This window comes from Marmota marmota, unplaced genomic scaffold (genome assembly GCF_001458135.2).
Source record: "Marmota marmota marmota unplaced genomic scaffold, marMar, whole genome shotgun sequence".
Taxonomy (NCBI): Eukaryota; Metazoa; Chordata; class Mammalia; order Rodentia; family Sciuridae; genus Marmota; species Marmota marmota.
The window spans coordinates 8,553,615-8,576,500 of record NW_025999945.1 but is presented as its reverse complement, the minus strand read 5'-3'; the positions used below and the strand labels follow the sequence as shown (position 1 = coordinate 8,576,500).

At 33.4% G+C, this 22,886-nt stretch overlaps 1 protein-coding gene across 4 annotated transcripts in view; it reads right to left on the bottom strand.

Moving 5' to 3' along the window:
• Positions 1–22,886, bottom strand: part of Btaf1 (B-TFIID TATA-box binding protein associated factor 1) — an 80,068-nt gene that overhangs the window by 25,810 nt on the left and 31,372 nt on the right. For all 4 annotated transcript variants that reach the window (XM_015500118.2, XM_048801743.1, XM_048801744.1 and 1 more), the window contains 13 exons: positions 21,112–21,241; positions 20,777–20,845; positions 18,880–18,969; positions 17,851–17,946; positions 17,569–17,745; positions 16,319–16,459; positions 14,969–15,093; positions 12,229–12,349; positions 6,827–6,931; positions 4,760–4,909; positions 4,101–4,243; positions 3,093–3,267; positions 1,456–1,659 (listed from right to left, as the gene is read on the bottom strand). In XM_015500118.2, coding sequence (XP_015355604.1) covers positions 1,456–1,659; positions 3,093–3,267; positions 4,101–4,243; positions 4,760–4,909; positions 6,827–6,931; positions 12,229–12,349; positions 14,969–15,093; positions 16,319–16,459; positions 17,569–17,745; positions 17,851–17,946; positions 18,880–18,969; positions 20,777–20,845; positions 21,112–21,241 — 1,726 coding nt within the window. The remainder of the gene's footprint in view (positions 1–1,455; positions 1,660–3,092; positions 3,268–4,100; positions 4,244–4,759; positions 4,910–6,826; positions 6,932–12,228; positions 12,350–14,968; positions 15,094–16,318; positions 16,460–17,568; positions 17,746–17,850; positions 17,947–18,879; positions 18,970–20,776; positions 20,846–21,111; positions 21,242–22,886) is intronic.

Here is a 22,886-nt window from a genome sequence, read left to right as displayed (position 1 = left end):
TAAAATGATACAACCACTTTGGGAAGTCTGAGTTTTTTAAATTTAATTTTAGTTTTTTGCAGTGGTGGGTATTACCTAGCTTTATCACTGAGCCATACCCCTATCCTCTATGTAGTTTTCCAAAAAAATAAAGGCAACTATCTTAAGATTCAGCAATTCCACTCATATATATTTACCAAAGAAAAATGAAAATATATGTCTACCAAAAAAATGTGTATTAAAAAAGCTTACAGAAGCTTTGCTCACAATAGCCTCAAACTGGCGATAGCCCATGTCTATCAACAGGAGAATCGCTTAAACTAGTTTTGAAATATTCATACGATGCCATAAAATGCAGTAATAAAACAAATGAATTATTAATACACACAACATGGATAACTTGGAGGATACCAAGTTCAAGCCAGCCTAGGCAAGTTAATGAGACCCTGTCTCAAAAAAAAAAATAAAAACATGTTGGGGATATAGTTTAGTGGTAGAACACCTCTAGGTTCAATCCTTAGTACACCAAACAAAACGAAACAAATAACCCTTCAGAGCACACTGTATAATTACATTTATATGATATTGTAGAACAAGCAAAATTAATTTACCATGAGGTAAAGAATGGTTACTTAGGGACAAGGAGAAGAAGGGACTGACTACAAAGTAGTGATGGGAATTTCTATCTTGACAAGGTTTGGATTTTATAGTCATATGTATCTGTGAAAATTCATCTAATGTTCACCTAAGACTGAGCACTTACACACTAAAGTGTACAAATATCTGAAATTTACTTAGAAATACATTAAAAAATAAGATGGATTGGTGGTTTGGAAAGAAGGGTAGATATTTGAATATATACGTGATAATTCAAATATGTATTTGTCAAATGTCAATGGCACAATCTAATTGCTGAGTATATAATGTTTGTTGTATGAATTCTTTACTTTTTAAAGTATGTTTGAATTTCCATTTTCATTTAATGTTGGGAGCAGGGAGAAGAAATATTTAGGGATTTGTTAAAGTTTTTCCTATATTTTTCCCTTCACAAGCAAGACTAGGAAACAACAAAATGTAACAACTTTTTTGAATAAAGGTACATTGGTTTGTCAGAATTTGAGTTTAAAGGGATGGGGATGTAGCCCAGAGGTAAAGTGCTTGCCGACATGCATGAGGCCCTGTACTACCAACAAAACAAAACAACAATAACAAAAAAACCCAAATACAAACAATAATAACAAAAAAAAAAAAAACACACACACAGAAAAAGAAGGGAAAAAATACAGTTTAAAAAAAGAAAGTTTTTCCCCATTCTCCAAGAAAAGTCAACACATGAAATAAACTAGAGTTGAGATGAGAGGCTACCAGGCCACAGACAGATACAACAAAATATGTGGTTTTGTGACAAACATGCTATGACAAATTTCTAATCTTTATTTCATGCTCTAAAATGAAGAGAGTTACTTCTTTACTCACCAGGTCATTAGCTTGATCTATAGTTAAAACGTTGTTGTTTACTCTATTACCAACTTCAATATGTGCATCAGCTAATGATGATATAAGCTGTTTACATTCATTCTGCATTCGTGTGAATGGAACAGCAATTTCATCATAATATAAATGTTCTGAAAGGATATCAAGTAAACGTGGTTGCACAGCTAGGGTAACAGCTTTACATTCCTAAAAATATAATAGACAACAAATATTCAGGGCAAATATATAAACATAATTTTATAGTTATATAAATCTTCACTTAAAAGCTACCAAATTCTAAATTTCTACTGATTTTTTAATCTGTTGTTTTCTCTCAGAACAATAATTAATTGCACAGAGAAAGGTATTATACCCAAACTGCTCTAAAATTTTAATATGAATGACTACAGAACATGCATGTGGAATTATTATAATTCCATTAAAATTTATTTTACTTAATTACTCTTACTGTACTGAATTTATTTGATGTTTACATAAATATAGCACAGATTTAAAAGTACATTACTATAAAAATTTCTTAAAAATAAGTCAAGAAAACATTTGGCATGCACTAACTAAAAATATTACTTAAAGTCATTATTAGACTTCTTAACAATTTAGACCACAGCTTTACATGCCATACTGTAAAAATGGATATATAATTTAAAAGCTACTTACCTGCCCCCAAATTTAACTAACCCTTCCCACTCTCTCTGGTTGTTGCCTGCCCCAACCAGAGGGGGAATAGCCTCAGTGGTGAGCCATGAGGGGTTCTGTGGGATCTGGGTGATCAGCCTGGGCTTCACAGAGTAAATCCAGAGAAGCTCTGTGAGGGTCCAGAAACCGAACTGTCAACACTTGCTGCTGAGTCTGAGAGGCACAAAAACACAGCATCACTGCCTCTCCAGCACACCGAGTCCTGCCTAAAAACAGATGAGCCTTGCTTCTTTCCAGAGGCAAAGCAGGGGTCTCAGTTGCAATAGAGCATGGCTCAATTACTTTTAGACACAGTTTTGACACACTGCTAAGAGGCAGTAACAAGCAACTCTCACAGCAAGTGCAGACAGTTAAATTTCCAGAAACAAGTCTTACATAAAATCATACATCTTATGATAAGTTAAAGGTTAAAGGGGCTAAAAGAGAATGATTTGTTTGATACATGAAGATCTGGGTTTAAATATGGAGAGATTTCTCCTCTGACTAAAATTCTGCCCTTGCTACTACCCATTCAAATAGAGCTCTAAAACACAAAGCAGCTTTTTGTAGTTTTAGTACTATGAGATATATACAAGAATGAATGACCAACTGCATACATACAACCCAGTTTCTGGACTGCTTCCATATATACCCATGTTTTTGATAGGGACCTTTCTTAATAGACTGCGGGGTCAAAAACAAATATTAATTATGGGCATGCCTATTAGTCTCAGGTATGGGTAGAAATGTTAAGAAAAATGTTATGGTTAAAGGTAAATGAGAATGAAATAATGTTCAATATAGTTTGGAATACTTTTTCTATGATTGCTGGATCCTATTAGAGAAAAATTTCACTTTCATATTGTAAAATATAAATTATCCTAACAGCTAATGGAAATTAGTTCACATAATTTGTCTTTATTATTTTCAGGAAAAAATCTTACCTTTTGTAAAGCAGCCCATTCACAGATTACCAAAGCAACACTAATTCTTTGTAAGGCAGATTTGGAGTTGAGATGGAAGAGTAGTAACTGGCCAAGGGATTCAGCTGGTTTAATTTCTTGAGTTACCATATTTACACCTGGATCACAAATACAGCAACAAAGTGCTCCTAACAATCTAAAAGGGAGAAAAAAGAAGTTACTATAGAAATTACCTGAAATAAAATTTCTCCCAATGAAGCCATATATTTTCCAGTAGATTTCACTCCTATCTTATCATTATAAATAGATATAAATTCTATTTTTAAAATGGAAAAAAAAATATTTACTTGCTCTAAGTTTTTCATAGGCTGTAACAAGTGTGATAGAGGAAGGATTAACAGATACATGAGAGGAATCTTTCATTTAAATGACTTCGGAGGCTGTCCTGGGACAGGGGTCTGAGGGACTCCCTCTAAGGGGACAGTGGGACCTCAACTTAGCCCAGGTGGGTTCTTGACTCACCCTGCTGAGAAAAAATTTTAGGATACATGAAAGTAAGGCACAAGCAAAGCCTTATACATTCCTAAGGCAGGCTGCAGACGCTGCTCACCTCTCAAATCAGAGAAGAAGAGTGACACACCCAGGGTTGACCTCTGTGACTATATATAGGATTTTCCTGGGAAGAAAAGTGCAGGTTCCCAGGAAAGCCTTTGTGGAAATCAAATCCCATGTTAATTACTTTTGATATTTGGGGTTTAGAAAGTTTCTTTTTGGTTAAGCAGTCTAGCCATAATTCAGCTATGGGCACACTATATAAGTCTTTGACTATGGTAACATTTCAACTGAATGTGTTTTTGTTCTACTTGATCTGTATGCTGAAGGTTTTGTTCTTAAACTAAAGACAATCATGGCTGATAGTGCTCATAAATCTAAGTCTTCATCTAGTTAGGGTCTCTTTTTCTCTCTCCCCATGAGAGCTAATCTGTCAGGCTAGACCTATAAATTATTCAACACTTGGTGTATACTCACTTGGCTGCCATCATTCTGGCCCGCATAACTACAAAATCCCTTGTGGCTGGGTCTTCCATGATGGTGTCTGCACCTGCAATATACTCCTGAAGTACTTCTTTACTTTGATTTTGGCCTTGACGTACCTTACCACCTGTTTTTTCCTACAGAAAAGAAAGAAAAAACAAAAACAAAAAACAATAAAGGTTAAACATAAAAATTTAATTGGCAACAACAAAAATATTGAAATAACCACAGTAAAATACACTTCACAACATTATTACTATTTTTTTTAAATATGCAGTCTCCTTTATTTTATTTAGTGATGCTGGGGATTGAATCCAGGGCCTTGTGCATGCAAGGCAAGCAAGCACTCTGCCAAATGAGCTATATCCCCAGCCCCACTTCATAACATTTTAATGGATAAAAATTACTATTCAACCTTATCATGGTCCTAATAAAAAACAATTTCTCCTTACAAATGCTAAATTAATTTTTGCTGTTAATAATAAAATAATATGAATTTCCTACATGGTTACTATATTGAGGACTGGGGATATTGTTCAGGGGTAGAGGACCTGCCTGGCATGTATAAGACCCTGTGTTCAATCCTCAGTGGCTCCCAAAAGAAAAAAAAAATTAAGTTGAATATAGAAATACATGTGTCTCTCTACACTTACCTTGGCTCTAGCTTTTACTTCTAGCAACATATTTAAATCAATAGGTAAGTGAGAAGGCTGCATCATTAAGCAAAGCCAAGCACCCATCCATGGGCAAGCAGCTGCTACCACATACTGAACTGATGCCTTGCTCAAGAGTTCCATCCAAACCTATAAAGTAAAAAGAACATGAAAGTGAAACTTTCCTGTTAAGTACTAACAAAACCTAATATTTATTCTTAGGGATACTGAATAAAAATTTAAAAAGTAGAAATGGCACACATATTAATTTTAAAACTCAACAGAGGCTTATTTTGAAATTCTGTTTTTGGATGGGTTTATATACTACAAGAAGTAATGAAAGTTGATTTTTTTAAAAAAAGGAAAACAGAGCCTTCTCCAATATTTTATGGAAAACTTTAAAATAAAATTAGCCATAAAGTAAGAGTTGTCTCATTAAGTCACTATAATTCTTTTCATGCATCATAGGGATTGATACAAATGCAATATTATATTCAAGAAAACACATTAACAGATAATAGCTCTGGATAAGTATTCACTGCTAAATTTTAAAGTGGTAATATCCTAGTTGAATTAAAAACAGTGTAAGTCTCAATTCATGATCTTACTCAGTAAGGTATCTTTATTGATGCCTAACATTAAATTGGCTAGAACCAGCATGCAGAAATAACTCCACTTTTAAAAGTCTAAAATGAGCTAGTTACCTCAGAGACTAACAATTCAAAACAAATCCTCAAGATACAAGTGCCATTTTCCCCCACAAATGCTATTAAATATAGCAAATGTCTCCTCCTTTTAAGACTTCAACACATATGACTAACCTTGCTAATTTAAAAAAAGTACAAGTCTAAACTATTATAATTAAGACTTTCCATATTATCAAAATCACCCCCCAAAAATACTTGGATCTTATAAGCATACTATAAACAGCAAAATCAGTCTTCCCTGTTTTATTTTCTGTATTAAGGCTTTCAGAAAGTGCTTAAAACAAAGCCTTAAAGGTCACAAAATAAGAAAGCAGAATAAGAAATCTTTTGTCAATGGCTTGAATTTTAGCTTAAATAACATGCACTATTCTAACCACAATTCCAGCTTGTTATGGCTAACTTTAAAAAAAAAAAAAAAAAAAAAAGGTGTATCGTACAAATTAAAACGCACAGGCCCAAAGGGACTTTTTTACATCCTTGAGATTTTTTTTTTTTTTAAGCTTAAAGTACACATTCAAGCTTGGTTACAGAAATAAAACATGCATCAATTCTCATTTACCAACCAAGCACAAAGTTATTTTACACTGACTATGTATTTTAAAGTATACTCTCAGATATGGCTTCTTATAGTATTTAAGATACAGCAAGGACATGACTAATTTTTTCAAATAAAAAAATCAGCATTAATAAGTGGGTTTATTGGTCTTTTCTAATTATATGATTTAACATAAAGTTTGTAAGATAACGGAGGATATATATATATTGTTTCTATGACATGGTGTAGCATTTATATCTTTTTAGTACAGTGATCTGTGACAGCAGCAGCTTCATTTTGTATTTTTTTTTAAAACTGAAATTATAAAGTATCCATCTTAAAGATATCCACTATTCTAAAAATATGTACAGGGTATTCCTTTACTGGTAGAATTGAAAATGTACAAATATCGGCTTTTTCAAAAATATATTTTTTCTCTTAAAGGTTTAAAGATTTTTACTATATGTTATGTAAGAAAATGTAATCATAAATATTAGTTTTGTACCTATATCGTGCAATACTTAAAAAAATGGTATAAAGGTATTTTGAGGCAGTGCCTTACATGTTAAGAGAAACTAAAATAGTTCATATTGTATTATTCTCTAAAATTGGGGAAAAAAAAGTGAAGAAGCATGGCTAACTTAACTATTACATTGCACAAGAAACCTACTTTCCTGTCTCATTATAAAGACTGCTAGACTTTTCAAGTCTCTTGATGACTTTTAATTTCTTAAAAATCTCAGATCCATAGTACAGAAATTATGAAAAGCTTTAAAAAAATCTACAAAATTTATAGAAAGAGGGATAAAGATATATTCATTGTACCTTGTGAATGAGATCCAGAATTTCCTGGCTGCTTTCTAAAACACAGAACTGAAAAATATGTCGAAGCATATCAGGCAGTATAGGTATAAGCCAAGATGAAGAATTCTGAAAATAAAAACAGAATCAAAGGTATAGTGTTTAATTCTTTGTTGTCAGCTTATCTGAAATATAAGTCAAATAAGCTAAGTATTATCATGAAAAGATCACATGGCTTTATCAAAAATGTTCAGCTGGTGATAGAATTTGATAAGCTTGAGAGAAAACAAATATTATATTTGTTATTCCAAAGGTGGAGAAATTACATAGAATACAATCACTGGGGAGCTAAAAAAAAAATTATTAACACTCAAATAAGGTGAAATTATCCTCCATATAGAACCAAGCAGTAACCAGAAGTTTCTCCTTGGTTATATCATACACCACTGCATTTTCAGAAAATTTGGAATAACAGGTTATTGCTGCTGTGCTAGATGATCAGAGTTTAAGTTCTATGTGCTCACTAGTAATACAAGTAATAAGTTTTAAGATAACACCCAATTTAGAAAATTGTACTTTGCATTCACTACCAAAAAAAAAGTTTTTAATCTATTTCAGGTAAGGGACATCTCAAAAATCTGATGAAAGCTATTAGGCCCACTCTTTTCTTAGAAAAACACACATTATGTATATACTTTGGTATATAATTTTGTTTCCAATATCAGAGGTTCAAATGTCTCCTCAAACCTAGATTAAAAACCTTAAGCTAAGGGATTTCAACATTTCAAAAGCCTACCTAAATCAAGTAGCCAAAAAGTATGTAACCAAATACCTATTATGTATCCAGAATTCTCAACACAAGGAACTATACATATTCTCAATGCTATTCAAATAATTACAAACTCGTAACAAGACCAGAAACACCAGAAAAATCAAAAAATTAGTTCACAGTACCTATCATCCAAACCACATCATAACTTTCTGAACACAAAAAATACAGTGTCTGGAAGAAACCGAAGAGAAATTTGATACTTTTAACTGAAATTCCAGAAACACAAGTTCCAATGATAGTATGTGCATAACTTAAAAAGCTACCTATCATTTTCTAGCCAGTGAAAAACTAATGACAAATATAGGACCTGGGCTTCACCTTCTCATGATGGTTTAAGAAAAGTTTAAAACAACTTACAAAAATCATCAACCGGGTGAGTATATTTACTAAGTTGGTAAACTATAATTCTTCTTTTTGAAGGAAAGGTAGAAAGAAAATAAATTTCTATTTTTTCACCAGAGAGAATTAAAGACAACTAGAAAAACAGTAATAGTGATATACAGATAACTTAGTATTATTAGTCTTTCATACTCTCTCTCTCTCTCGTGGTTTTGTTTTTGATAGGTCTCACTAAGTTGCTAAGGCTAGCCTTGAACTTGTGATCCTAATGCTTCAGGCTCCCAAGCAGCTGGGATTACATTATAGATGGATGTCACTGTGCCCAGCTCCATAATCTCCTTTCATTTCTGATTTTCTCCATTATATTTACCAACTCTTCCCCTATCCTCAACTTCATTGATGGCAATTCAAAAAGTTGTTTGTGGATTCAGAAGCTACATCTGTAGATTCCTTTCTATCACCACCATTTATAACCAGGAAAATGTAACACAAACTGTAGATATTTTCTCAGGCTATAAATTTTTGTTTGTATTTGTTATTTTAGCCAATTCTACATTATAATTATTTAAAAGAACCAGGGAGAAGAACAGAGACATGGGTAAAACATAAAAGATTTTTAAGGCAATAAAACTATTCTCTGTGATGTAATTTGATGTAATTGTGGATACATGACATTATTCATTTCTCAAACCAGTGGTTCACTGATACACACACACATTCATAGATACACCATTGCACATATCAACATTTCCTGGTTATAAATGGTGGTGATAGAAAGGAATCTACAGATGTAGCTTCTGAATCCACAAACAACTTTTTGAATTGCCATCAATGAAGTTGAGGATAGGGGAAGAGTTGGTAAATATAATGGAGAAAATCAGAAATGAAAGGAGATTATGGAGCTGGGCACAGTGACATCCATCTATAATGTAATCCCAGCTGCTTGGGAGCCTGAAGCATTAGGATCACAAGTTCAAGGCTAGCCTTAGCAACTTAGTGAGACCTATCAAAAACAAAACCACGAGAGAGAGAGAGAGTATGAAAGACTAATAATACTAAGTTATCTGTATATCACTATTACTGTTTTTCTAGTTGTCTTTAATTCTCTCTGGTGAAAAAATAGAAATTTATTTTCTTTCTACCTTTCCTTCAAAAAGAAGAATTATAGTTTACCAACTTAGTAAATATACTCACCCGGTTGATGATTTTTGTAAGTTGTTTTAAACTTTTCTTAAACNGCAAAAGTAATAATGGTTGTAGTTGTAAAAGATTTTTTTTAAGGGTTCACTTTATACTACTATTTGAAAAAACATAACAACAACAAAAAAAAATCAAACAAAAGTAGTAAAGGATATAAAAGGACATTTATGAAGGTCAAAAGCAGAATGTACTGAGGATGAATAATTAACCATAGCTACCGTCTTCAGTGGTAAGGGTACTCTGAGGAAGACTCAGGGCAGTGACAAAGTACAAAATGATCTATAATCAGCAGTATTAAGTTTCAATGACAGCATTACCCAGTAAAAAGATACTCTGAACAAGTAATAGTTATTCTATGTATGTATAACATGTCAAAATACACCCTACAGTCATGTATATCTAGAAAGAAAAAAAAAAAGATACTCTGAAGGTAAAAGCAAGACACAATGGGAAATTTCATTAATGATGGTATCAAAAAGGTTTTTTTTTTTTATTCACTTATGGTGCTGGAGTTGAACCCAGGTCTCATACTACTAAGCTACAACCAGCCCTCAAAAGTTTGTTTTGTTGACAGTATTGGAGATAGAACCCAAGGGCCTTGTGCATGTTAGGTAAGTGCTCTACCATTGAGCTACCTCTCTATCCATTTTTTTTTTTTTTGAAGACAGGGTCTCACTAAGTTGGCCTTGAACTAGCAGGCCTCCTGCCTCAGTCTCCTAAGTAGGTGGGATTGCAGGTGTGCAACACCACGCCCTGCTAAAAAGAAATCTTGAAATTCAACAAGAATAAAACAAGCAACCCAATTTTAAAAAAGGGGGGCTGAGGTTGTGGCTTAGTGGTAGAATGATCTCTTAGTACCTGTGAGCCCCTAGGTTCAATCCTCAGCACTACATAAAAATAAATAAATAAAAATAAAGGTATTGTGTTCAACTACAACTAAAATACTAAAAAAAAAAAAAAAAAAATTAAAAAATGGGTAAGATCTGGACACCTCACCAAAGAAGACAGACAGATGGTAGATAAGCATATAAAGGTGTACGATATCATCTGTCATTAGTAAACTGCTAAAACAATGAAATACTACTACATAACTACAAGGATGGTTAAGATCCAAAATAAACAACTGCTAGCCAGGGTATGAAGTAACAGGGACTCTAAACCATGGCTAGTAAAATGCAAAATCACAGTCACTTTGGAAGATAATTTGGTGATTTCTTATAAAATTAAATATATGGTTACTATATTATATAGCAATTATGTTCCTTGAAACTTACAGGAGTTGAAAACTTATAAAAAAATCTGCATAATGACATTTGTAGTAGCTTTATTCCTAATTGCCAAAAACTTGAGGTAACCAAGATGTTCTAAAGTAGGTAAATAGATAAATAAACTGTAATATGTCCATATGATGGGATATTATTCAGTGACAAATGAGCTACCAAGTCATAAAGACAGCAGAAACAATAATTTCATATTGCTAAGTTAAAGAAGTCAATATGAAAAAGACTGCACACTATATGATTTCAACTGTATAATATTCTGGGAAAGGCAAAACTAAGACATTAAGATGATTTAGTGGTTGCAAGGAATTAAGGGAGTGAAAAGGTGGGATGAACAAGAAGTACAGGGGATTTTTAGTGCAGCTTAAATACTCTGATGATACTGTAAAACTGGATATATGTTATTATTGTATATTTGTAAAAAAAAAAAAAAAGAGAGAGAATCTACAACACAAAGAGTGAACCCTAATGTAAAATGACTTTTGCTAATAATGTAATAATATTGGCTAATCAATTTTAATAAATGTACCACACTAATACAAGATACTAACAATGGAGAAATTGTGAGGATAGTGGAAGGGATGTAAGGGTATATGGGAACTCTACTTTTCCCTTAGTTTTTCTGTAAATCTAAATTACTCTTAAAAATCAAATCTGTATGTTAAAAAAAAAAAAAAGATCAAGTAGAAGGAATAGATTTGACAGCTTTGAGAGGTTTTTCTAAAGTAAATTTAAGACTGCTTACATCAGAAATACTTAGGCAAAAAAAAAAAATCATAAAACTACAGCAAAAATGAAATGAAAATTAAGAACAATCCATGCCAGTTGTCATATCAACCCATGCCTGATCAACAGAGAATTATAAAACACCTGATAGTTTTTCTACAGAGAAGATTCTGATTAGACAAAATCAAAATAAGGCAAAACTCAACTTACAAATGTTTATTCACAGTTCACAATATCATGCTGAAGGTTAAAACAAATCTACATAGAATATTCCTAATTCACATGGAAACACATGGTTAATGGACACAAGAGAGACATTTTATTCATGCAATAATCTATTACCTAAAAAAGTTAACCACTGCTTTTTTAAAGATGACTGGCCCAAACTATAGTACTATGTACAATATAGCACGCTATTAACAATAGATTCCTTACTGATATTTCCCCTCAGATATTTTGTTTTACCTATATGGGGTTATTTTAACAATTGGAGTGTGAAGCCTTTTAAACAGGGCAGGACTCATCAGCTCACCACAGACTACATTCACCCACTGATATTACCTAAAGGATCCATGTAGGTATTTCAATATGCGACTCCTCAAGTATATTATCCTTGGAAATATCATACTCTTAAGAGTAAACTTTAAGAGAAAGCAATAATATGGGAATTCAGTGGTCAGTCTTTAAGAACTATATTTCAAAGTTTCCAATGTAGTCTTTCTAACATGGGATAAGTTCTGCCAATCACCAGTTATCAACCATACAAGGCAAGCAAAGACTGAATAACAGGTTTCCTATAGGAAGGGGCTAGTCAATCATTCAGCAAATATTGAGGACCTTGTATGTGTTAAGCACTACTCCAAGTGCTAAGAATACAATTAGAACTAAATATTTAAATATTTCTGCCCTCATGGTGATTGTATTCTTCTATACAGGCCCAACATTCTGATCATTGAATATGTAGCAAGGGAAAGCTAATGATCAGGTTTATTTTATGAAATTAATTTATATAAATTTCAAGACTGCTATATACAGTTATTAGTTCTTACCTGGTCCTGTGTTGATAATAACGTAAACAGAGTTTCCAATGCTGCTCTTCGAACTGATGATATAGTGTGATGCAAAAAAGGCCAGACACGTGGAACTAAAACTGTAAGTGACTGCTGAATACTAATAAAGAAGACACAAATTAATCTTACTCATTCTCAGTTGAAACTCCATACAGTACCTATATATCATTCTCATGCGGATCGTGATATTGATATCAAGTGTCTTTTTGATGAATAAAAGATGATTCTATCTTACTTGCATATGAACATTCACTTAACATCCTCATTCAGGCGAGCGCACTACCACTTGAGCCACATCCCCAGCCCCTTAACATCCTCATTCAAAACTGTTATCACAGCACCAAGAGTCAGAGGAAATGCAGCCAGAAAGAAGGTTTTTCTTTGGCCCTAATGCCATGAATAACCTTTATGAAGTTAGAACTTTCCAAAATAACTATATTTATAACTATGTTTACTCAGGAAAATGGGACACATATTCTAGCTACACAATCAGGTTTGCCAATCCTTATTCCAGCCCCATGGCTAACCCCAATGGGAGATGCACTTAAGTTTAACCCCCCTTTAAGGCCATCTCTGCCAGGTATCTAAGGAGCAAGAGATAGTATGATGGTAGCTCTGAAATTTGTTATCCTGGTTTAGCATTACTAAGTTAGAAAACCTTTTTTTTTTCTTCTCACAGATTAGATTTTAAATGGGAAAAGAGAAGTCAAGTCTATGCTAACTTGAGCCATAAGATTCTTGCCACATTCATGAGTCAGTTGTAAAAGTTTCCTAGAATTAGGAAATGATTCATAAGTAGCATTTGAAATATACACCTCTGTAGAAAAAGGCATGAACAAAAAAAGAACATGCCAAGGTTAATTTCTTATCTATTCATCTCTAATGTTTCCTCTCAGAACTCCTCTTTTAATATTATTTTTATTATTTGCAAGTTTGTATGAACATTACTTCTTGCACTTAAGTTCATTTACACATGTACTAAGTTCATTTATAAAATTCTAATTTGAACACATGCACACAAAGACATAAGAGACTTAAAATACGTAAAGCATTATAACAATGTCTTGTTAATAGTGTAATTGTTCATGCACCAAAAAACATGCTGCATCCCTTCTTACATAAGCTGCAAAGTATCTGCCAAATAACACACACATGAAGCAAAATTTCTAATAATGCAATTTTGAAATAAACAAATAAAAGCATAGAAAACTACATTATTTCACATCAATTTCCCAGAATTTTCAAAACATCATTTCATTTTCTTACATTATCTAGTTTTTCTGACACCATCCTATAAGGCGCAAATAAATGTCAGATCCACTCCAGCCTTTTTTTTTTTTTTTTTTAAGTTTTATTGGAACACAGGCAAGTTCATTCCTTTATGGGTTTTATATGGCTGTTTTCATGCTGTAACTGCAGAATGGAGTAATTGTGACAGACACTGTTTGACTCACAAACCAAAAATATTTACTATCTGTGCCTTCACTGTGAAAAACTTAACCAACTCTTGATTTAGAGCAATTTAAAATCTCTGCATTTTGCAATTTAGGGAGAGTTTTCATATGGATAAACTCACTTATTTCCTGTAATTTTCATTAGTAATTAAAACATACAAAAAGTAGGAAACCCCATACATGTACCACCACTTCAATTTCTCTCTTCTACTGTTTTTACAAACACTTATTTAGTTATTCCTACTTATGTGCTGTCCTACTAGTCTAAATTTAGTGTTAAAATAAAAGAAAGTCATATTATTTGAGAGCTTTTCTACATGTTTCTTTATACATCTAATTTCCACTGGAAATACTTATAAGCCAGAACATTCTTAAGTCACAATTTTACAAACTTTCATTGACCACCCTCACGAAGTTAAGAAAAGTAATTAACATTCTCAACTGTGAATTTTTAAAACTTGCATAGAAGGAGTCAATAATATTTAGGAGCCAGTCTTAAAAGATAGGGAACACACTAACTAACTGAGCTTTACATTAAATATCAGGATATCAAAGCCATTAACTTTAAATTTCTGATGTATGTTTTTGGCTTCACCTAATCTCTGCCTTTGAGCATAACAGTATTATGTATTCACTTTCTGATAAGAAATTACTGAAATCAAGAATAAGAATTGAGGAAATTAACATTACAAAGAAAAAGTTCAGGGGCTGAGGCTGTAGCTCAGTGCTAAAGTACTTGCCTCACATGTGTGAGCCACTGGGTTCATTCCCCAGCACCACATAAAAATAAATAAAGATACTGTGTGTTCATCTACAACTAAATAAATATTAAAAAAAAAAAAAAAAGTTCACAGAGAGAAAGTTTTTGAAAATAGAAAACTGATGGTCAAGTATAATCCTATAAACTTAATATCATTAAATAATGTCTACATTATGGGACCAAAGCTGGTAACAATATGTAATGATTATGTTTTTAAAGTGAACTATTTTATAGGCTTACATAACTAAAGTAACTCTAGGATAAGGAAATTGGGGGTAGGAGAGAAGCATCGAAGACTGAATTCAGAACCTTGTGCATGCCAAACACACTCTATTACTAAGCTATGCCCATCCCTGAAAATAACTTCTTACCCCAAATGTGTTGTGGCTACAATAAGGAGAAAGGGGCTGCCTGTGATCTTTGCCATCCTCAACTTAAATTTTATTACTCTTAAGATTAATTATCTGAAAAGGGTATGTGAAGAATAATAATCAAAAATAATTACCTGCATTGTTGGACCTGAGGATAAGTTAACAAAGATGAAAGAAGAGTCATAATACTATTTGTTGAAGCTGTGAGATCATCTAATTCCAGAAGAGCATCCCATAATGTATTTATAATGAATGGTACCTATAAGATCAGTTTTCAAGAAAAGTTATCAACTTTACACAAAAATTTCACAAGCCCTGCCAATCCCAATTAACTTTGATAGTGGCAGTTTTAAACAAAATTAAGAGGGACATATTATTTGCTATTAACATATCTCTATCCCTCTTTTTAGTGCCATTAAACTCTACTTTGGCATTTCCCTTCCTAACCATATTCACACTGGGCAGAAAATTCAGAAAATAAAATAGCCAACACTGTATTTTATATAAAAAACTAAACTCTGAAGATACTGTACAGAAATACAAGACATGCCCCTTTATATAAAGCAATCTTGCTACATTTAAAATGGTACTAGCCATCATGAAAAGACAAATTTAATTTCTGAGCTCAAAATACAATTCTAGTTACACATTTAACTATTGTGTTCTGGATTTGATAAAATGGAATATCACATATAACTTAAAACAATCACTTAAAAAAAATGAGGAACCAACCTAGATGCCCGTCAATAGATGAATGGATTAAAAAATGTGGCATATATACACAATGAAATATTACTCAGCAATAAAAGAGAATAAAATCATGGCATTTGCAGGTAAATGGATGGAGTTAGAGAAGATAATGCTAAGTGAAGTTAGTCAATCCCAAAAAAACCAAATGTCGAATATTTTCTTTGATATAAGAAGACTGATTCATAGTGGGACAGGGAGAGGGAGCATGGGAGAAATAGATGAACTCTAGATAGGGCAGAGGGATTGGAGGGGAAGAAAGGGGGCATGGGATTATAAATGATGGTGAAATTTGATGATCATTATTATCCAAAATACATGTATAAAGACACGAATTAGTGTGAATATATTTTGTATACAACCAGAGATATGAAAAATTGTGCTCTATATGTGTAATAAAAATTGTAATGCATAATGCTGTCATATATATAAAAAAATGAAACCAGATTAAAAATTATTTCAAAAACTAACATAAAAACAAACAAAGAAGGAGTAAAATAAAGAAGAAATTCTTTCCTCTCAAGGAATGTCTCTGTATATTATGTATAGGAAGAGAGTAAACAGGCACAATTCATTCTTCCCAGGGACAACATATATATTCAACATTACATGCACCAGAGGATATCTGTCACAAGAAAATTGAGAATAAAGGAGGAAAAAAATCCATATCCCAAATGTAAATATGCTCTACAGAAAACAACAACAACAAACAAAAAATACTAAAAAGTTTAAATTACTTTTTGTGTCTGAAGATAGACTAGGCTTTCAACTACAGGCACTAATGATGCTGCAGCAACAGCTCTGACATCATCATCAAGATCCTGGAGTCCTTCAATTATTCTAGTTAAAACTTTAGGCAATAAAGTATTAATTACATCCTGTAAAATAGTACATCAAAACAGATTAGTTTTCTACAGTACAACTGTTGTGCTTAAACATTTCTATTAAATTTGCCATGTGATAGCATAAAGTCCAACATTTATATATTTTTAAAAATCACACAAACAGAAAAGAAAAATAACATCAGTAGAAGCCAACATAAACAATCCATGTGAGAAAGACTATTAAGTACTTTATTACTGATGTGTCTTCAATATCTGAAGATGTTTCCTAAATAAGATTACAGATTTTTTTTTAAAGAGAGAGAGAGAGAGAGAGAAAATTAATTTATTTTTTTAGTTTTTGGCGGACACAACATCTTTGTTTGTATGTGGTGCTGAGGATCGAACCCGGGCCGCACGCATGCAAGGTGAGCGCGCTACTGCTTGAGCCACATCCCCAGCCCAAGATTACAGATTTTCTGTGTGAACATGGACACACACATACACAGGGTAGAACCTTAGCTCCATTTCTTATTCAATGTCAGGGACAACCAAAGCAGGTATGAGAGAAGAGGAAAAGAAAAGGCATCCCTTGCTGCTTCTCACTATTCCCATCTAATCTCTTCTCATTTTCCCCAGTAGGACGGGCACCCAGAAACTACTTCTTTGATCATACACTAGGGGTCTCCCGGAGAATTGATCTTGCTATGAAATAGGGAGAGCTTTTCTAAAACTAGTAAGGCGTTTCCATTTGTGAGAAGCACTGCTGTTCTCTACATGGGCTACAGATCACAACATAGAAAAGCAGTTTTTGTTTGTGAGGGTGATGGGTGTGGAAAAAGTACTAGAGCCAGGAAAAATAAGGAAGGAAGTAAAGAAGAAAATAAGGTACAGAGAGCCCTTGAGTTAACGAGCAAAAATCACAAGGAAATGTCATGTTGTTGGCAGTCATTTAAAACAAAACAAAAAAACCTTAGAAAACTTCAAAAAGCTGTGAGCTTGTATTTAAGGACAGGAAGGGAGTTTTCAATTCTTTTACATCATGAACAAGACAAGAGAGGAAAAGCTGGTCCAAAGCATTAACGAGCCATTCTGTGTGGTTAATGAAAATAAACTAAGAGGAACACCCCCCACCCCCAGCATGCTTCAAACCATGAAGGATTTACCTGACGAACTGCCAAAGCATATTTTATTCCCAGTAGACCACCATGCCTAACTTCCCATTGTTCTTGTGTAAGTAATTTTAGCAGCACATCCACAGTCTTATGAACTCCTGTTTCATTCATGTGTTTCAAAACCACACCTAATGTCTGAGCACAAGTTTCCCGAACTGGTGCTACAACCTATAGATGAGAAAGAAAGAGAAGTTATATTTGCAAAAATATACAAACTTATTTTCTATAATTTAAAATTTGATTGGGCAAAAGCTTCATTTTGATGACACTTACTTCATCAGAAACAAAGTCTCCAAATCTATCCAATGCAAAAACACAAAGGAGTCTAATAACTAAATCTTCCAACCATTCTTGATGCTGCTGAATCATCTATCAAAACATAATCAGTTTTTAATAACAAAGATCACACTTTGTAAATAGGTCTTTAGGAATAACTTAGATCCAAAATAAAAATAAAATACTAAGACAGACTATTTTATTTTTTTTTAATATTTATTTTTCAGTTTTCGGTGGACACAACATCTTTATTTTATTTTCATGTGGTGCTGAGGATCGAACCCAGTGCCCCGCACACACCAGGAGAGCGCGATACCGCTTGAGCCACATGCCCAGCCCCTAGGACAGACTATTTTAGCCGAATGAGCAATAACCAAAAAGTAGAACCATTTTAATTACTACCTTTAAAAATTAAGTATATCCTCTTTGCTGATTTAATTTGACTCCTACATAGTATATAAAAAGTCTTAAATTGATGGATTCTCTTACTTGTACTTCAAAGAGAAACTAATGACTTAAGGTTGCTCAGGTATCAAATAAACTTGTTACATATCTACTATTCTAATACCAGTGTCTCTTGCTATAACAATCATGCTGCTCTCCAACCTTTCCACTAACCTCTTATTCACCTTACTCTTCCACTTCATTATGTCTTGCTCAAATACTCTTGCTTCTACATGTTTTCCCACTCAATGTTTCCAAACATGTCCTTCCCCAAACTCATTTTTCCTGTTTATAAACAAACTTCCTATCTTTCCTTTTTGCCTCTTCATTTTTTTTAAATTTTGTTTATCAATGGATCTTCATTTTATTTATTTATTTATTTATTTATATGAGGCACTGAGATTCAAACCCAGTGCTTCACACATGCTAGGTAAGCACTCTACCACTCATAATTCTCCCTATTATTTACCCCTCACTCCTATTTCATGATGCAATGATGCATACTTTTGTTACTTCCCTCTACGGTAAAAACAAACCAATTACTAAAAAGCTTGGCAATATTCAGAGCTTTAATACACTTACCTCTTCTAAAGTGCTATCTCCCATTTTACCACCACTTTTTCCATGAGCTTTAAGAATTTCCCTTAGTCCAGTGCCTGCACCGTGTCGAACCTAAAAAGAACCAAGAAGCAAATGTCAGAGATGAAATGTTTAAAGAAACCAATCTTTCCTTCAATTAAGAAAAAGGGAGGGCTGGGGTTGTAGGTCAGTGGTAGAGCACTTGCCTCGCATGTGTGAGGCACTGGGTTTAATCCTCAGCACTACACCAAAAATAAATAAATAAATAAAAATAAAGACATTGTGTCCATCTACAACTAAAAAAGGTGGGGGACGCTGGGCACAATGGCACACGCCTGTAATTCCAGTGGCTCAGGAGGCTGAGGCAGGAGAATCACAAGTTCATAGCCAGCCTTAGCAAAAGCAAGGCACTAAGCAACTCAGTGAGACCCTCGTGTCTAAATAAAACACAAAATAGGGCTGCGGATGTGGCTCTGTGGTAGAGTACCCGAGTTCAATCCCTGATTCTCCCTCATCCCCCCCCAAAAAAGGAAGAACTGAGGATGTAGCTCTGTGGTAAAGTGATCCTGGTTTCAATCCCCAGTACTACAAAAATAAACAAACAACAACAACAAAAAAAACACCTATTCTAAAAATCTTTCTACAATATAAATCCACATGGTTGTCACTCTATCTCCTATCTGCATTTCAGAACTATCCATAATAAGGGAAAAGGGAGAATAAAGAAAGCATTATATTTTTTTTCAGTTTCAAAACAATATTTTAGAACTATACGCATCAAAAATAAGCTCTAGCTCTGGCACATGCCTGTAATTCCAGTGACTGAGGAGGCTGTGATATAGGAGAATAATAAGTTCAAGTCCAGCCTTAACAACTCCAAGGGACCCTTGGCAACTTAGCAAGATACTGTCTTGAAATTTTTAAAAAATAATAAAATAAAATGGACTGGGGATGTGGCTCAGTGGTAAAAGCTCCAAGATAATCAGTGTTAAGTGCCAAAAAATGAAAATTCAAACAAAATGTCTCATGACTAATGCTTTACTGTTGCCCTGGGATAAATCGCCTTTCTTAGTGAAGGTAAAGATACTTTCCCCAGTGTCATCTGGAAGGGAAAAAAAAAAACGAAAAACAAGCTACTGACACCATACTCAAATCCTCATTTGAGCCAAGACTTGAATAAACAGAAGTACATAAAAGAACAGAAATGCTGCTAAAACCTTTCAAAGCATTTTTTTTTTCCCTTTGCTGTGCTGGGATAATGCATAGCATGCAAATGCTCTACTACTGAGTTACATTCCCAAGCCCAAAGCAAAAAAAAAAAAAAATTATTTTTTAGTTACCCTAGGGCCAAAGGGGGACAGACTAGGTTAAGACTACCAATTCAACAAATTCAATCAAATGTTTCACTATCATCTTTCTTACATACTGAAACCTGTTCAAGATTTTCTTTGAAGAATATTTTTGAGGGTGAAAAACTGGTTTTGAAACCACTCCTTGTTTTTTTTTTTTTGTGTGTGTAGAGGATTAAAATCAGGGTCTTGTGCATGTTAAGCACAGGCTTACTGAGCTATATCCCCAACCTCTGAAAGTACTGTTCTTGATTAATCAAAACTATCCATTCAAAGAAAAGGAAACAATGCCTGGGAGAAAAATGCATACTTTTAGATTATAGTCAACAGAATGAAAAGAAATAAACAATTCACTTTAAAGCATGACTAAAAGGATATAAAAGGAGAAAAGCCAATTTTTCTACTTCAAGGTCAATGATATGATGTGCCCTGATGTCCTAGTCTCTAGAGAAGACTAGAGACCCTTGACAAAGTATACTGGGTCAAGACACTGTTTCCTTCATCAGCACAAAAAATACTAGCCCAGAGAAACTGTAATGAAGATATCTTACCTCCCAGGAGGGATTAAAAAGGTCATTGCAAAGTTCTTCACAAAAGCTTTCCAAAGGCCATTCATTTGTCTGAATAAGAAAGAAAGTTACTACTAGTTTAAAAGATCTGTTTTATGCTAACATTTAGTAATTCAATAAAAGTATTCATTTGTAGGTTTAAGTGGCAGTGATTAAGCTCTAAATTTTTTTAAAATAACTATTTTTTAGTAATAAAGATGCAAAATGTTTACCAATAAAATTTCTCAACTGATAAATTATTCAGTACTCTCAACTGGACATTAGCTTCAAAAATTATAAACAATTTTAACAGACACTTTAGGCTATTTCAGTAGTACCTCTTCAATTAAGGAAGAGCTGTCTGGAATGTTGTCAATCAAGACTTTGGAATCATTTGCAGTCTGATTAACAACAACATTTGCTATTTTCCGTCTCTTTTCTTCTGGCTCCCCATCAGTGCTATCATTGCTAAAAAATAAAAGACATCATTTCAAAAAGTAGGCAAAGGATAATGTGAACCACAATGAATGTAAGAAAATCCATCACTTGAATAATTGCTCTAGCATATTCTGCTTATATGATTTATTAAAAATCTCATGTATTACATAACTGAAAGTAACTACTTAATATTTTTTGAGCAAAATATATCCCACCACTCTATGGGTCAATGAATGCTTCCTTTCAAATTGAATGCCAAATCTAATGATCACTCTTTCTTCCCCGTAGAACCAGCTCCACTCCTTTTTAAATTACAACAATGTAATCTGGCCTAGCATAACACTATCTTCTTTGGGCTTCAGTATTCTGGAGAAAACGAATATGCTGAATAATACGGGTTCATGCAAGAAATCTGAGCCTCCCTAACCTCAACCTCTATTATTCTTCCCTTAATTTTCCCCAATCTAGCTACATTGGTTGGTCACTTTACATTCTTAAATTTATTAGGTGTGTCTCCACTGTTAGATATTTGCTTTTATAATTTCCTCTATTTGGAATGTCTTTTTCTAGATAGTCAGAGCCACTCTTACTTCTTTCTTATCTTACTCAGAAGTCACTTCTGTGAAGCCCTTCCAGGCCATCCAATCTAAAATTTCAAATTCTGTATCCACATTTCTTCCTCATTTTATCCTTTTCTCCACATTTAACCCTTATCATTAAAGTGACAAACATATATAACACAACATATCTCATTATACATCCTTCTTTCCCTTTAAGCTCCAATGGCAGAAATTCTAATCTATTATATTCACTACTGAATACTCTGGGCCTACAACAGTACCCGGCAGATAGAAAGTATTTAACAACTTTAGTGGGATGAATGATTTGTAAACTCTGAAAAATAAGTCTATCTTTCCAACACTCAAATCTTTCGGTAAAGTATGTGAATAAAAACTAGTAGAAACGTTTATTAGGTTACTAAGAGTAACCTAATTATCCTTTATCCAAAATGCTTGAGATAAGAAGTGCTTCTGATTTTAATTTTTTGCATTTTGGAATATTCTGGAACATTTAGATCAATTTGTTTATGATCTAATGAGTTATTCACTTTAAAAAGTAGTTAATTTCAATAAAATTTAAACCCTTAATAAAACAAAACTTAATCCCACGTATAAATTTCTTTGAGAGAGAGAGAGAGAATTTTTTTAATATTTATTTTTTAGTTTTCGGTGGACACAACATCTTTATTTTACTTTTATGTGGTGCTGAGGATCGAACCCAGCGCTCCATGCATGCCAGGCGAGCACATTACCGCTTGAGCCATATCCCCAGCCCCGAAGTATAAATTTCTACCAAGGGATGCTCATTGGTGCTTAGCTTTTAAACAACTACTATAAACACCTTTTATCTTTATATGAACAGAAAAACAACAAAGTACTGCTATTTGCAACAACTACTATTTGCCTATAAAGTTCTAATTTTATAAGAGTTTCAATGTTTATTAATTCATCATTTACTCAAAAATTTCTTGAACACCAAAGACTCTGTTCAGATAAAAATAAGAGCCAAAAAAACTGGACATTAAGAACCTCAGAGAACATCTGGAGGAAGCCATTTTGAACTACCCTTTGAGAACCACTGGTCCAAGCCACACACAGATAACACTTTGATTAAC